The following is an 18,718-nucleotide window of genomic DNA, read 5'->3' on the forward strand; positions in this document are numbered from 1 at the left end:
TAAAAAAGTGTACAAAAGAAATCCGTAAGTACGCCTGGCAACATTACCAAAGTCTTGTTTATATGTTGCTAGGATACGCTTAGGTATGCGGGCCGCTGTATTTGATTCTTCCTAAAATTCTGCTGGTGGTGTACTCTACCGGCAATTCGGAAATTTAAAACTGCTGGCCTATTCCAGGAGCGGTCTGTGGCGATAGCTATTTTGTCTGTGGCAACAGTTTGTTTCCAAGATTTAAAAAAATATATAAAAAACGAGTTCATATAAAAACTTACCTGTACGCTTCTGCCATAAATAAAATCAAACCAATAACCTTCCAGTCTTACATCCTAGTCTCTACTGACGCCACATAACCGATTTTAACATTTTTTTGCAAACCAGTGGTTTGTCTTTGAAAAATATATACGTACACGTGCGTCTGTCCGCATTCGCCCCTACTATCCGACTTCACCCCAGATGACGGTACATAGGAATACCATGATCAGTCATCGAGATGACCTTTTTTTTGTGGGGCTATTTTCTTATTTTAAAGACGGCTCTAAAGCTAGGGGGGATGCGCATCATCGTTTGCCCCGTAACTAAGCCACTGGGTTAAATAATTTATTTTTATTTATTTTGTCATTCATATTATAGACATTATTTGCATAGAGAAGTTCGTACTTTCGGTTATAGTTACAAAACTCTGACAATAATCGTATCATATACCTACGATCAATCATAATACAAAATCTTTGCATCATGATCAAATCAAATGCATATTGCATGCGGTGCACAGAAATGAAAGTTGGCAACCAGGGTCCTCAAAAATCAATGCGTTTTAGTGGTGATTTTCACAAGCAGATTGTGCATGTTTTACAGGCATGATACGGTTATATTTTATACAAGATCTGATTGGTCTACGCTGAAAAATAGAATAGAAAAAGATTTCTCAAACATAAAAAAATGGTTTAACAATATGACTCTTACCATAAATTTTGATAAAACATTCTATATTCCATTTTCATCATATAAAAATAAATTACCAACATACAGTGATCTGGATATAACGTATGGTAGACAGACCATACATATAAATTCAACTAGTATATAACTTGAAATATTTAGGAATTTATATTGATTCACATCTAAAATGGGATATACATGCCGATTATGTAGCTAAAAAACTCAGGTCTATTATATGTCTGTTTTATAACATAAGAAACATTTTAAATACTGAATATATGAAGATGCTATACAATGCACTTATAAAACCTCATTTAACTTTTTTGGGATGGGGCGATATATTAAACTCTCGCGTAAAAGATATTAACATAGGTACTTCAAAAAAGATTTTTAAAAATAATTTTAAACAAAAATATCATGTACCCTTCGGATAAACTATTAGATGAAAAAGGAATGTTTGATTTGAGACAAAATTATTTTTATTGTGTATGCATTTATTTATATAAAAATAGGCTATTATTACAACAACCTGATCAACTATGGTACAAGATTTAAAACCCAAAGTTATAAAATTGAATTTATGCAAAAAACTAGGCCAGAGGAGTCTTAGCTTTCTGGAACATACGATTTTTAATTCATTGCCGCGTACAGTTACCTACTTCAATAAAAAATATAAATTTATTTAAAAGAAAATGTAAAAGATATATACTTAAATCAAAACAGATAAAATACCCATAATATTATAGATTTAAAGAATAAATAAACTAAATTCTTATATAAATAAATTAGTAATAAATATGTATTTTGTTCTATTAATACTGTTTTGTTTTTATTTTTGTCCTCACTTGTCAATTGTCAGCATACTAATGCTCAGTGAGTATTTTGATATTTGTGAATTTACAAGTTCTTCACTGTATTATTTTCATTTTTAGAATCATTTAAAACGTACGAACATTTTATGAACAGACCTCGTATATTCACACAAAGCTTATTTGTAAAATTACTTGCCTTTTGGACCATATACAGACCACCACCGCTCCGTATATAAGTGTAGTGACTAAACTACTGTTTGTTTTCAGAATGAGTGTTTTTGAGAATATCCTAATCTACCTAACAGGTTAGGCTATTCTTAAAAAAACTGCAAGCTTGAGATTTTTCAATAGAATTGAGTTGTTGCCCAAAAATACAAAGGAAAACACATTATTCTTATTTCAATATACCTAAGTAATTGTGATTTTACACTTTTCGCCATTTTTTGACCTAAAAAAAGGCCGTCAACCAAGTTTTGACACCCAGATTCATGTTCAGCACCCAAATATACATAGGAAATTGGTTATCTAGGTTAAAGTCGGGATAGAGTTGGTATTCTTCATATTTACCAAAGGTAGTATTGAGATAACTGCATATTCAATATAGAAGAGACTTGTACCTGCGATTACAAAATTTTTACTTTTCAAATTTGGTTTCAGCACATCAAAATCAATAAGAAATAATAGGTCTGATCTAACTTTTGGCAGGTCCTTGTATGACAGTTATGTTATTTCATTTTAAGAATTTAAATTTTACCCTAAATTTCCATATACATATTATTTAAATTGTTATAAATTTGTTAAAAAAAATACTTGGGAGCAATATGGTAATTAGTGGTTCTTTAACATTCTGCGGTTTCGACAAAATTAGTAAGTTATGACGCAATTTTCGTTGTCATATTAACGCATGTTTATCAGGCTAAGGCTTTGTAAATAAATTACAGTTGTCTCAAAAGCGAAAAATTAAACAAAGTTACAGAAGCCGAACGCCCTCAAAATGCTTTACATGCTTTCTCTGAGACTAATAATAATTTTTAATCAGGAAAATATTTTCAGTGTCGCCATGAAACTTGCCCAACAATGTCAGCAACCACAAAATTTTTTTTTTCTAAGAATACCAAAGTTAGCAAGATACTGACGTCAAACATTCAAAATGAATAAAATTATATATTCGATATCATATTTTTTATTAGTTTGTAATCATAAATCATTTACATTTGAATATTCCTTGCGACACTTATGCCAAAAAAATTTTGTGATAAAATCGATACTTCTCTTCAACTTATGAACATGGCATAAGTGAGAAATACGTCGCTGTGCACATTATTTTTTTGAAAAGGAAAATTGAATTTTCACAAAAGTGTCCCGCAAAAAGATGGGCATCTTTTAAATTTAGTTTATTGTACTTGTCTTTCGGTTATCTTTCAGTACTCTCAGAGGCTTATATGAGAAAGACGTCGTCGAACTTCAGTCTAATATCTCCCGGTCTAAAACAAANGCAAAAATAACGAATATAACCCAAGGCCAATGTGTCCTAATCTTTTTAGTAAATAATTTCTTCCTGGAAATTAATTATTTTTTTATCTGATGGAAAAAACGTACAGACAGGATGAGACTCGGAAGATATAGAGAAAACTAACATTTGTAAATATAATTTTTTATACATTGTGATATAATTTACGATATTTTTAAAAACAATTCTCGTATTGCTTGGTGATGCTGATGGTCATTCTTGCTTTTTCAGGATCCATAATACCTAGTTAAACCATAGCAGGTACCTATAATAAAGTAGATTTTTTCCTTTAAAAGAAAGAAAGATATATTTTTTTAAAAGTCCTTTGAAATGCATTATACATATTTTAAACTTAGACTTATCCTGTATCATCTCCAACTGTTTTATTTTCATCTAATTCAAAAAAATTATTTAAAAAAGTTTCTAAACTGTTAAGAAAAAAAAAAGAATAATTTTTATTTTCGAACAGGTATCGAATCAATTCTGAAAAATTCAATTTTAACATGTGTATTTGTAAAATTTCATTATATCGTTCACAAATGCTTTGAAATATCAGTTATTTCTAACAATACTACAATTATATAAAACAAACACTTTAGTTGTGTTATTGTTTTAATAAACACAAACTACTTTTCGGTATATTTGAAAGTAAAATATATCATCTTGAACAAATTTTAAATTTATTTAAGCAACTAATCAAATGTCATATTTTAATATTTTTTTTACCAATCGCGTCTTTATTATTCTGACAAACCTTGAGAGTACTAAGGTTTCATCTATGGCAAAATCTCATACAGTTTTATCGATGTCAAAAAAATCAATACTTGTTAAATATCATTCGTGATAATGGTTTTTTCAAAAATGTATGTTACAGTTCGATAAAATGTCTACATTTTTAAATGGTAAGGCAGTAATAAAAAAAAGTTACGTATGGGACAAGTCATATGGGGTGGCTTTTTCTACCCCTTAGAAATGTAGGGGAAGTCAACAAATTGTTTACTGAGTTCCATGTCAATAGCAGAAGATGTCCACTTAATTTAATTTCTGTCACTTTTTCGGTATTTCCGATAAAAAATTCAAAACTACCTTATTTAAGCGGTTATATCTTCACAGGGGTGTTCAAATGAGATTTTTTTATATGAAAAACCGACTTTATTTTTCTAACACGGAATCATCCCCTGAATTTTTTGCTCGATTATTTATTTACACTCTGTATATATTTGATAATAGGCCCTATTTTGCGTATTAGCATAAAAAAAATTCCAGGAATGGATTGATCTAAAATCTGCATTTCTCTCATTGTATTTTGTATTTAAACCTAGATTTAGTTGTAGTGCCTAATAAATTTACTATATCGCCCAAAAAATATTACTTTCATATTTATAATAATATTTATTGACACATTTCCAATAAAAATCTCGAAAGGATAACAGTGATGAATAATCTCCCCTTATCCATCCCAAATTGATAAGAGGTTTTAGTTATCTTATTAATTTGTCCACATCCTTTATCCCCCTGATAACCATAACCTTATGTTTCATTCAGGGTTTGGTTATCTTTCTACCAATTTTTTTTAGTTTGATATAGCGAGTACACAATGTAAATTTAACGAAATTATATTATTAGGAAATTTAATGTGTACTATATAAAAAGACTCGATCTTTTGAATGATGAATGAATCTTTTAATCACAAACATATTTTTCGGTACTAGTGCAATTAGGTATTTTGATAGATGTATCTCAAAAAGTTGTTATCTCAGATTTAATGTTCTAAGGTACCTATGTAATAGGGTTTACCATACCAATATTTTCCAAAACTTCTGCCTCTTTGAGATACAGGGTGATCAACTTTAAAAAATATACTATTTTTATATTTCCCCAAATAATGGAAATTAGCAAATAAACTTCGCATTATTTTTCTATGGATAGAAAACATTTCAAAATAAATACAACAATTTCAATAATTCAAACAAAAAATTAGTGTTTTGTTGCTCCAAATATGCTTTGTAATACTTGTAATGTAAAATAAAAAAATAGGATCTGCCGTGAGACTGTGATATAAAAAAATATTAAAAAACATTTTTCATTTAAAATTGAAATATTCATGGAAAAATGGACTTGATCCAGCGCCATACTATTATTTTTATCAATTAATTAAAGCGATTGCTCATACTCCCCCCACTCTTTTCTTATGAACTTGATATATGATGTACACATAATTTTAGTGGAATATCTCCATTAGTTTGGAAAAAACAAAAAAGTAGATATTTTTAAACTTGCCCTATAATTTCAACAGGAAACATTTTTGGAAAAATGTTCATATGAGAAACTATTTATTTTCAAAAATACTACAGCACATTCTCAAGTCCGACGTTAAATCTAACTCACCCTGTATAGTGATTATAGAAAAAAAAACTAGATTATCCTTCCAAATTTACACTTATATCCAAAACAGGCATGTTATTATTTTTTATGTATACTGAACTATGTATTCAGCAATACTGCCCTCGTAAGCAAAGATGGCCTGCTACCACCTGCGTACACTTTTTCCTCATTTTTTATTATTGAGTATAACCAGAACTTTCGCTAACAGAACAAGTGACCCCTGTAAAATGTATGTTTACGCAGTGTTGTAACAATAAGATGGCACAAAATCAATAGAAATGGTTCACCAAAAATACAAACATGAAAAATTATATGTACTACCGAGTCACTAGAAACAACCTTTATAAGCGTTAGTAAAATCACTAACGCTATCATTACTATCGCCTAAAGGTGTGATAATTGGTTCTATTATAACTTCAACTCTTGTATCGATGTCTCACGCTCTAAGTTTCTCATTCTATAATCGCCTCCTGAAGAAGTGTTTCACATCTAGCTTAAACTGTGTCATTTCTTGCCACATAAGTTTTTATATTCACCCAGATTGGTGCAATGGAGTTCAACTTAGAATGGTATGGTGTTAATTGAATTTAACACTGCGAGCTTTAGCCATTTTATCCATTAAATATTTCATGTATTTGACATTTTTTTAAAGAAATTTTTAATAATTATTGTAGTTTAAACATTTCTTTAATATTCAATATGTTTTTCATTCAGCTCTTCTTTTCTCTATCATTGTTTATCATACAACGTTTTTGATCTATTAAATTTGGTCGTTTACCACTATCGGATTCGTCACTAACATCCGCATAACAATTGGAATAACTAAAATGTGAAAATAATACGTATTTTCCTCTTGTACGCTTATGATACGCACTGACACACTTCAACTGAAAGCTGTCACATTATGGGATTTCAAGAAGTTAAACCATGCATCAATACTATCTGATTCTCGTCTCACACTGTAAGCAAAAATAAAAGTAGAACATAGGAACACTACGCGAAATAAATGGCACATTACAATTTCTATGCAGAGAACACATTATTAGTATATTTGAAAGAAAATTGCTTAAAAAATGTCTTGTTTATAAATTGGACTCAAATTTACTAAAAGTATTTTGACAGGACCTATTTTCATATCAACCTTACAAGTTTAATTAAAAAAAAACTCTTTCAATAGGTACAGAGCGGAGTTTATAAAACCAATAGGATAGGATAGGTTAAACAATAAAAAGTTTGAAGGGAACTGATATGTAGTAAGTGAAATGCCTTAAAAAAAGCGCCTGTATAGTAACAAAAAAAAACTGAGAAATTTAGTGTAGTGCATTTTCAAGAGCTTGCAAGCCAGAAGCTTTCATGACGTAGACCTATGTCCGGAAGAGTATACAAGTTTTTGGCTCTACACAAAAATTTAAGGGAATAGCGAATTTTTTTGACCTCGGATTCGGGTTCAGCCTCGAAAAATACCGTCAGCTGAGGTGAAAACGGACGATTTTTGGGTTTTTTTACTGATAACTGGTACAAAAAAATTCAAAAAATAATATAGATAGCCCCGTGTGTCTAGAATATTATGCGATAAATAAAATATGCAAAAATTTTATCCCCACTGTTTTTTTTCTATAAAAGCTTGTCAGCCTTCACCCCTATGTGTGGGGCAAACATGGACACCCAATTATTTTGATTGAAAACTCATCTTTTGGCATAGATGCGAAGGCGGACAAATTATGTGTAAAAAAATGTTTTATTAAAGGGAAGTAGCATTAAATAAAAAATATATATATTGTCAACAAAAACGCTTTATTCAAGGTTATGAAACAAAATCTTTAAATTTTCAAAACAAAAGATATACCTATTGCAGAAACAACAAAAACAAAATCTTATGAAATTATTTTTTGGGTGATTTATTCAATTCGAATGTTTTTATATTTTTCTAAAATCGGGATCTGATGCCTGTCGAATACTTTTATAGCCCCTTTTTATATCTTCTAATGCCCTCTGCAACCGTTTTTCATCATAGTTCATAAAATTCAAACCAACCTTCTTTTTATAACTCCTAACCATGATGTCCGCCTTTACCCCACCTGAGGATAATTTTTTATAAATTAATTATTTAAAAGTATACTAAAAAAAGTATGGTTATCATTTTGCGGCCACAGGTTATCTATACATTATATATAAGACTTTAGTGCAAAAACTTTTTTTGCATATATAGGCAATACCTGCGGCCAACAGCACAGACAATATAGCGTATCGCTACAGACTGCTACTTAAATGCTGGAAATTGGCGACCCGAAATGGAAGCAGGATCTCCTTGCCGGCTTCCAGCTATAAAATTTAGCGTAGTAACTCTTCTACTTGCTAATAACTGCTAAATAAGTTTAATGCTTTCAATTATGTAATTAAAGAGATAAGGAACTTATCTTGTGTTTGGAAATCACATTTGCCTTAAATGTTAAATAAAATAAATCAAGTTAGAATTAAAACTATGAATTTACCTAATTAATTATTTATTTNGTTTACCCTTTTTCCTTTATTTTTTTGTGGTACTGTGTGACAACAGTATAATTAAAAAAAAAACAATAACGTATACTCATGGATACCAATAAGAAAAATTTTAATCCAATTGAGTACAAAATTTAACTATTTATACTGTGTCCGACAAAAGCTACTTTGAATATAAGTGTGGGTGTAATTTACACAGAAAATGAAATGAGAAAAACGTCTACTTGAAAATTAAAAGTATTTTTTCGTTATTTTTTATATTACTTGTGAAAAATGTGCTTTTAGGAACAAAAAAGCTCAAAAATAGCATTTTTTGTTCCTACTTAATTATATCATTAGTCGTCAACCTTCTCAATGTGACATCTCTATTTATTTCAACTCCCTGTATTATAAAGACCAATGACTTTAGATTAAACCCTTGGCACATAAAGATGTTTTGATCTATATGACCCAAAGTACAACCTACTGAAGTTATGACATACACTTAGAAAAATATGCACACTCTTAGTACAATCTTTGTATAGTAATGCAAATAAAAAATAATTCCTGAACTGTTCCTGCTAACGAAACACGTTAAAAAAAATATGGAAAAATGTCCTCAGGAATTTTTGGACAAAATACCACTATTTCTTAATCGGACCGTGGTAAAAGTAGACAAATTGATACGACTTATTTAAATTCTCTACAAAAAGTTTCCTAATAAGGTCTGAATTTAAATGTCCACTTCTTTGTGGACCTCAATTAAGAAATAATTATAATCGGTTTTTCCTCGATAACAAAATAAAAAAAGATAGATCTAGTTTATTTTCAGCAAATTCTGCGACTTTAATTTTACCAACTCTGTATCACCTGAAATAACCGAGTTACACATATGTGGCTTTTTTATGCAATTGTCATAATATACTTTAGTAATTTTATTGCTATGTTCACAATTATAATAAAAAACACCTAAAGCTGAAATAATGTGTAAATACCGCTAATACGCATAAACAGTGTGTCTTCTGATGGTTTCTGATAATGAAACCCAGAGCCGTGTCGTGGAGACACCGATGTCTACCAGCAAAAAAATGATTTAAGTGACTTACTAATAATATGATAAATTTACAGATTTTTTATTATATTTTTCAAATTTTTTAATTTTGACAAGACGATACAAATTTACTGTGACACTCGACCTGTTAAAATAGTTGCAGAGAATTAGAAAGAAAATTAGATTCTAGAAAATAAAATTAAATGTTTCTCTACGTAGGTAGGTAAAATATATTGCAAAATTTGCAATAAGATCCCATAAAGCGTTTTATGCACACAATGCAAATAATAAATATATCGTACAAATAACACACCCATTAAATGCAGTTATTTCTCAATTCTTATCAGAAGTAGACAGTGCTCTGTTTAGCATGTTTTCCAAGTTTTAGTTTACTTAGATGAGCAATAATAAATCAACCGTTATGATTTGTTTATCGAAAACTGTTTACATAAGATTTTAATCTCCTTATCCTATTGCTGCCACATAAAATTACTTACTGTTGACCATTAGATGGGGATGGTACTTACATATTTGCATAATTCTAATGGTAGTATTATTTACGACGTATTTTCTTTGTAAACAAAAATTGTTTAGGAAAATTTAAATTATCTAGAAACAGCCCTAATAAAACCGTAATATTCGTAAATGAAACTGTATTTTGGATTGATTTGTCAATAATTTGTCTGTAAGTGTAGTATCTAAAAATATTTAAAATGTACCGCTTTTCAAAGTATTAAAACGGAATTTTTGAACACCCTGATTTTGCAGCTTTTCTCGTAATTCCTAACATATCTAAATTTTACAAGACGATTAATGAAAATTTTCCCAATTTTTATCGACATTTTAAAGATTGGAGTCGTACGTACAATTATTATCGATACAAAACGATCATATTTGAAAAATGTAAGAAATATAACACAAATGCTTTCAATAATTTCTATAATTTTTACAGAGCATCTACCATTATTATCAATACAATGCGATCATATTTCAAAAATGTAAGAAATATAACACAAAAGCTTTCAATAATTTCTACATATAATTTTTTACAGCAAGAAAATAAAAAAGTTGGACAACGACACGCGGTGTTCCCAAGCGGTCACCCATCCAAGTACTAACGATGCTTGACTTCAGTGATCGGACATCGTGGTATGGCCATTGCCTGTATATCCGATCTGACTTCTGGAACACATTAAAAAAAATCTGACTAATAAATAATATAAAATACATTTATTATTAATAAAAAATATTTGTTACATTTCTGTTTGTAAGCAATAAATTTTCTAAATATGGAAAGGAGCGTAAGATTGTTTCTGATAGCAAATACAGCTGCAATTACACCCTAAGATCTTCACAAAAGAATACAAAGGAGACAGATTTTTTTCTACTCATAATTTATCCCTTGAGGGAGTTTAGTTTTTGGATGAAAATTGTTAATATTTTCTAAATTCAGCACCTTGCAGGATCCCTTATTTGAAGAATTTTAGAGAAATTTTGGTTGTAGTCAAACTAAACAGCTGAACTTACACTTGAAACTAATGGAACATTCTTGCATTGGAACGAGTTATAATTAAGTGATTAAAATCTGAATTCGGTTTAGTTTGAATTTAAAAAAAATTTTAGACATGGCCCTTCTACGGCTTCGTTCTTTGACACCAACCTATACATTTTATTTCAGAATTAGTATTTAAACTATTTTTTTTTGATGTCATACAACAAGCGCATATTCAATTATTTTCAACATAAGAATTTTTTAACAGCTTTTTCAGTCGATATGAATACCTAAATAACGATGACAAAGGCGGTTAATGAACTGATTATAAAATTTTATTTACGTATAAAACAGTCTTTCGAATTTTGAGTAATGAATTTATTTTGAGAAAAAATCGTAGAAACTTTTCTTGATAATTCCTTTAAATCAGCTAATTATACCATTTGGTACACAGAACCTTTTGATAGGACTATCTACTTAAATTTTACAATTTAGAATAAAACTAATATGGGTGAATCTACGCAGTATTTAGATTGCGACGGCCCATTAATAAATCTTATACAAGTTAATTAATTTATTGTCTGTATCAATGAAGTGATAAATAATATTAGGTATCTCTTATTCAGACCACATATTCAAATTACGATAACTATTTCACTTTAGGCATTTATATGATAAAATAGTGAAAAATACTCCCCTGGTTTGTCCCATTACCAACTTTTACTAGAATTTTAAACATAATTTTTTTTATTTGACTGACAATATTAATATTATTTCAATTATAATCATGTAACTAAATAAACGTCAAAACACATTTTCGCAAATTAAGATGTAAAAATAATTATGAACATAATAATAATGATATATTTTGACGCCACCAGAAAAAAGTGGCACCCTCGCCTGGCGAAATCACATGATCAAAATATCGGGTTACAATTACAAACACAGATCTTTGACTAAGCGATACGTATTGAATAGAATGAATTTACCAACAAGCTAACTCCGTTGGGCCTATTCAAACTACAATCGCGTCAGTGTCTGTTACACTGTGTTAGAGCTTGCTTGTGCCAGTAGCTGAAGTATTTCCCCTGGTATGCATATATTTTTATATATTATCATTACATAATTTTGCATTGATTAAAAACAGTATTATGAATCATGAATAACTTTTAATTGTAGTAACAAGTACATGTTTACTTAATTGTAATTCGAGGATATGTGCGATTTTGTCACTTCTCTGGCGTCACTCCTCTGGCAGTTTGTACGTCAGAGGAAACACATATAATCTAGGGGAATAACAAAAAATGTAACTTGATAGTTAATATTTTAACACTTTATTTTACATCTTTTAGTTAGTTGCTTATGATAAACATCAGCCAAATATCGTGATGAACGTCAAAAAAAAAAACGAGAGAAGAGAGACTGGAAATTTGTCACTGCTCTGTGCATAGTGTCACTCCCCTGACCATACATTTTCCCCTGGTGCCTATAAATTTAGGGTTACCATTCGTCCGGATAAAGCCGGACATGTCCTCCTTTTTAAAGAAAATTTAATTGTCCGGCCGGATTTCCCCTCTGTCCGGCTTTTTAAAAATAGTATCAATAAAAATTGCTGCACCTGACACTTATTTGAAAATTTTTAATATTTTAATCAAGATTAACATGATATTAGTTTTCAATCATGATATAATTTATAGTTATACCATGGTTTTCAATCAAAATCACAATCTTAAAAATACTATTATCCTTGGATACTCAACAATAACATTCGGCGGCTACGAAGTGAATGTAAGGATGCCTGCAACATATTTTATGAAGTTTTTGTTCCATTTGTTAACGCAATATATGCAAAATGCAATGTTTTTTAAGTTCACTTGTGTTTACAAGTATCTTTTATTTTCCTAATAAAGTAAAATAAAATGTTCAAAAAATGTCCTCCTTTTTCATTGAAAGTCATCCTTTTTTGTTACAATTGTCATACTTTACATGTTTCACATCTGGTAACCCTATATAAATCTTAAAAAATAGAAATATCTTCTGGTCCTTATCATTACAGATACATAAATATTGCCAACTTGTGAAATAATTAATACTATATTAAATTGATTAATTTTTCTTTGGGGACACCGAAAATACATTTACTTTATAATCACCCATATAAGTTTCATAAAAATTATAATCTGAAATCAGAACTAGTTGACTAAGGTTATCCCTCGGCGTTTCTAAATTAAATTCTATTGAAAAATTTTGGCTAAAAAATACTATAAAAATTTGCAAGAAAATAATTTCAAAATAATACCTAAATTCTAGATAAAAACCTCCAAATGTTCGGATAAATCCTACCTAGAAATATTCCGTTTTTATAATCAATAACAGTTTTGTGGAAATGTGTCGCATATACTTTTATAAGACTTATTTATGATACCGTACATATCCAGGATTTAGATATACTTACCTAACTATTAGTTGAGCATTGTAACACCATTTGTTGTATACTAAACGTGTTGGGCTTTATCTACTATTATCATGCTTTTGATAACACTGACCTAGATGCAGAGCCGGAACAATGCATATTTATGTTTTGAACATTTTTAGAGACCTATAAGATTATCACTATCAGTATTGTTATGTATGTTCACGAGTTAATCACGATTCAACACAGGTATAGCCCCACATATGTATTTCATGCAATTCATTTATAAATGGAATTTTAAAAACATTTGATGACATACACACATTCAAGATAAATAAGGAGAAAACTATAACAGCAACAAAAAAATAACAACAAAATACAAAATAAATCCATTAGATTAGGTACCTAGATAATAAATAAAATAAATTAAAATCTAATACATTTTAGATTTACATTACATAGTAATTTGTGGGTAACATTGAAAGTATGTATATATATATAAAAAAAAAAATTGGTGAACAATTGGATTTTTTTTTTCCAGGAAAAGAAATCGTAGAAGGTAAACCGCTGTATGTTGGACGGGCCCAGCAGAAAATGGAACGTCAACAAGAATTGAAACTCCGTTTTGAAGCATTAAAAATGGAAAGGCCTAATCGTTATCAAGACATAAATTTGTATGTCAAAAAGTTGGATGATACAATTGATGATGAACGTCTTCGCAAAGAATTTTCACCATTCGGCACAATAACCTCTGCTAAAGTAATGATGGAAGAAGGTAGAAGCAAAGGATTTGGATTTGTGTGCTTTTCTTCCCCTGAGGAGGCAACCAAAGCTATGACAGCAATGAATGGACGTGTTGTTGGCTCGAAACCACTGTATGTAGCATTAGCTCAACGTAAGCAGGATCGTAAGGCCCATTTAACGTTGCAGTATATGCAGACAATGGCTAATATGCGTATGCACCAAATGGGTAAATTTATCCAGCCAGGAGCTTCACGAGGATATTTCGTACCAACTATCCCAACTATCCTGCCAACTCAGTGTTTCTGTGGACAGGCACAGAAAACTCAAATCAGAACCAGTCCAAGGTGGCCAGCTCAAACTCCTGTTAGACCGTCTGGCCAAGGAGGAGCCACTGTTTACCCTGGCATGCCTAAAACGTACAGAGCTGCTGCAAGGCCACCAAATCAGTCGACAAGCATGTGCAGCAATATTAGTGTTCCAAGGCCGATCACAGGACAACAGTCACCAAATATACAAGGTCGTTCGCTTCCAGAACACTACTACTACTACTGCTCAAAATCGTACCCCTAACTTTGAATACATTTCTAACCTCAAAAAGTATCTAAGAGAAAAATAAATAGATAGATTTTTATATACCTATGTCTACAGCTGTCAGTCTTCGTGGTTCCTACCTTAAAATTTTGGAAAGTAAATACACTATCTCTAGGACATCCCAGTATTGGTACAGGTATTTTATATACATGAAATTATCACAGATTTTCAAGGTCAAAAGATCATTTAAGTAAACTCCAAGTACCCTATTCGATCACTAGAAGGTAGCAAAGTTGGATTTTTTTATTTTCTCTAATAAGATTTTATCCAATTACCTAAATCAAATTTGGTGTTTTAAAATTTATCTGTCACTTTCAGGCTGTATAACCGAATTAAGTTTTTGTGGGTAACCTTACAGTTTCATTTCTTAGTTTATAATAAAGATAAGTCCTTTTTTCATGTTACTTCTTTTCAAGTATTTCTAACGATTTTGGTGTAATTAGTAATACAATTTAGCAATAACAAAAAATAATCGCACTCCTTTCAAATTGGGAATATTCTGTAAATTATGAAGAGTAATTTCTTATCAAATTTATCAAATTAATGCTTCTTATATGTATAAGAATAATAACAAAAGATTCAAATTTGATAGATCACACTTTAGAGAATGTAAGAAATCAGAGATGACTCAGATGACTGGGATATTTTATTCTCAGCTACCTATGTGTTACTAAAAAATTGTTATCGCAATAATAATTTTCGTGAAAGAACATTTGAAATTCTGAAGTTTCTGATATTGACAAAACCATTAGGTGTTATCAATCTTTCCTTGATAATTAAATCAGATCTGCACTGAAAATGCGTTGAAGATAATTAATAAAACAATTCATTACATAAAAATTGTTCGAAATACAAAAAAATTATGAAAGAAAAAACTTGTAGGAAGCCCTTGTCTCTGCGATAAAAAACGGAGTTGTAGAGTAACTTATTTTGTTCAGTGGTACAACGGGTATCTTTCCCATTTATATAAATCCAGTAAGTGCGGTTGCTATGTCAAAAAGTGACATCTATACTCAGGTATTGGAATTCTAAATTTAATTTAAATTGGACAAACCATTAATATAACGATAATTGCATGGTATACCTTTTTTACATAAAAAAAAATTGGAAAATGAAAAATAGAGGCAGATCTACTTAGGAGCCAAAAATTATGATATTTTAAAGACATGCAAAATACTGCAAGGGGTGCCCTCTAATAAGTAACAGCAAAATTATAGTCGGATTTGGATTTGTCGCCATAAAGAATCTCCGATCCCCAAAATTTATGCAATATATGTAACTTTAAAAAGATTATATGAAATAAATTTTTATTTTGACACCCTGTATATCTTTTTAAGTACCAACTTTTAGACTAAGGTAAGTTTAGTTAAATCGTAATATTTTAGTGTATAGTATCCCAAAAATCAGGCTTTAGATCCTTGATTCATTAAAATTTTTCACTAAATGACCTATGGAAGAACCTAAGTTATAACAGCTTTTTTTGGAGAACCGTTTGGCAAATGCCTCATATGTACTCTCTTCATAGTGGGCAAATACACAATTCCTGATACAGATATTGGCGATAAATTTTAAGATGTGCAAGGACACCAAGTAGTGAAAGCGGTAACCTGCGAGACAAGATAATTTTAATTTAATTCTGATCTTGGCATTCGTATTTACATTCGGTTTCAACATTCAATATCAATACTCAATTTTATATAAATTAAAATAAAATGTTTTATACTTTTAGCGACAACAATAAAGGACCCACACGTAAAAAAAATAAATACCTTGTTTTGCAAGTGTTTTTTCCTCCGCCAGAGGGTGAGTGCTTGGCTGCATTCACGAATATTTATTGCCGAAGGATTTAAACTTGCAGCTGAAGAAGCAGATCCAGTCCTGCAGCATGTCATTTTTGCATCCTAGCAGTTTGAGATTTTAGAAATTAAAGCTGCCATTCCCACGAAAGCGTTTTCTACAAAGACAAAAGATTTTAAATATTTAATAGCCAAACTGTTATGGTTTACTGAATAACAGTAACTATATGATGAAACCTGGTAATTTTCAAACACAGCAACAAACAAAAAACAGACTAACATAGACATTTAAAAGTATATCTTTCTTCTCTACCAAACACTGACAGTTTTAGTTGCAATGAAATATGTATACAGACTGAACTTACGTGAAGATTCTATTCATCTTCCTTATTTTTTAGATATGAAAAATTAATTGTAGAGGATTAATTGAAATTCCATACAATCATCATTTTCAACAATCTTTTGAAGTACATCATAATCTTTTGGCAATATAAATATTTAAAATGCCTAATATGAACATTCTAGAATTTTTATTTTCTTTGAAATTACATGGATTTGCTCACCTTAAGTTTCCTTAAATATTAAGTGTTCACAAATATATTGTATGAATTAAAATAATAAACGTATGCAACACGTTTGCAAAATTACGTATTGTTAAAAGAGAATAAACATTCTCGATACCTGTAATATGACATGAAATATGAGTAACAAAACAGTAACACTTAAACTAATGAAATATGTAATAACAATAAGGGAAAAAAAATTTTCTATTGACAAAAAATTATATTTAGCTCCAGTTTAATATTGAATGAGAATCAAATATTGAAATGAAATTCAATTAATCACGTCAAATTTATTAGTTTTCACATTTTTTATTACATGGAAAACCTAGTTAGTGGAAGCGGAAGCAGAAAGCACATGGCTGATATAAACAGAGCAATTCCATCTTTGCCAGATTTAAAAAAAAAAAATTAAGACGTGCTTAGGACATTTTTTAGATATATCGCCCTTACTTTCACAGATACATCTCTTATATTATTGTAATCCTAAAAAATAAAAACTAAATAACAATGTAACAAAAACAAAATTCTTAATGTAATTTACACAAAGAATGTCCGAAGTCAGAAGTTGTTAAAAATTTGAACACTGCTTATTAAAATTATTCACTGCTATTCTACTTATCGCAGGATGCCGCTGTTGTGGTGAATAATGTTTTCTTTTAAAGTGCCCTATACAAAATGATCAAGTGGGTGCAAATTCAATACCTGGGGGGAGATGGGTTTCTCAAATTGCCTGACAATTATTTGCTTGGGTGGTAATCGTCCAATCCATCTTTCTCTGTAACTGATATCAAGCCTTTCCGTGACTTGCCTTCTGAGATAGAGACCTCCATCAAGTTGTAGCCACAATACTTGTCTAATATTTAGACATACATCATCTAAAATACCAGCAAAATCGTTTTGTTGGAAAATTAAAAATTCTCATTCTGCTCTCAAGAAAAAATGGGGTGCACACACAATGTTATCTACACACAGTTAGACTTACACTGGCCATACTGCATTCGGATATTCATAATGCCTTTACAGACAAACTGTTAAAAATTTAAAATTCCCCATCGCAAAAATTTTGCCTTATAAGTGTAGAGAATTTGCTTAAAAAAATTTGGATCTGTCAATGGTGTCTAAAACCTACTGTGACAAAATAATTTGTTTCAGAGGATCAATTAGACATTAGTTTTAAACTTTTTGCTTATGTAATGCCTTACAATGATCCCATTTTATCATGCATCCTATAAATTTTATTGTGATAAGTAGTGCTGCTCTTCTGATACTTAGTTCACCTGTGTTTGTGTTGTATAATATTCTAAAACTATGTTGTTGGAAGGATTACAGCCACCATCTTTATCACTTATTTTTCCCAATCCGTTATCTAGAAAATGCCTGTGTATTCATGTAAGAACTAGTCATCCGTTATATTGATTGTGAATTTACAGAAACCACAAATGTTAGCATTTTTATAATTTGTAAAACGCAGGCATTTTAATAAAAAAATTTGAAAAATACAAGTAATTATTTGTATACACTAATAAACAAAACACTATGGAAGCACATATGAACATTAAAGAAATGGCTGCTGAACAATTTTAAACAATTTTAGCGTAATTTTCGTGACTAACTCAGACATGATGGTTATTACGAGTAAGTTGCAATAGAAAATTTGTATGGTAAATTAATAGAACATTGTAAGAATTTTATTCAAATTTTGTACAATGGCTTATAACTTATTTTTTAAAGGGGTATTTGAAACTATTAGATGCACGTCACTGGTTTTTCAAACTGACTCATAATTGTATGTGCTGACAGAGGTTCCTATACTCGACGGCCAAAATTATAGATAGTGATTCATCGCTAGCTCTTGGACTAGTAAGAGGGATGAAGCGTGCCGGGAACGAAAATCCATTGGCGTGTCTGCGTAAAAGGCAACAAGATATAGAAAATATTGAAAAA

The 18,718-nt window shown here is 30.2% G+C and overlaps 1 protein-coding gene across 1 annotated transcript in view; it reads left to right on the forward strand.

Annotated features, from left to right (window-relative positions):
- The window catches only part of LOC108917613 (polyadenylate-binding protein 1-like), a 39,963-nt gene extending 24,232 nt beyond the window's left edge, over positions 1–15,731 (forward strand). The window contains exon 2 of the mRNA XM_018724313.2: positions 13,622–15,731. Coding sequence (XP_018579829.1) covers positions 13,622–14,394 — 773 coding nt within the window. The 3' untranslated portion in view covers positions 14,395–15,731. The remainder of the gene's footprint in view (positions 1–13,621) is intronic.
- The last annotated feature ends 2,987 nt before the right edge of the window (positions 15,732–18,718 follow it).

The sequence above is a fragment of the Anoplophora glabripennis genome, unplaced genomic scaffold, assembly GCF_000390285.2.
Source record: "Anoplophora glabripennis isolate ALB-LARVAE unplaced genomic scaffold, Agla_2.0 scaffold58, whole genome shotgun sequence".
In the NCBI taxonomy this organism is placed as follows: Eukaryota; Metazoa; Arthropoda; class Insecta; order Coleoptera; family Cerambycidae; genus Anoplophora; species Anoplophora glabripennis.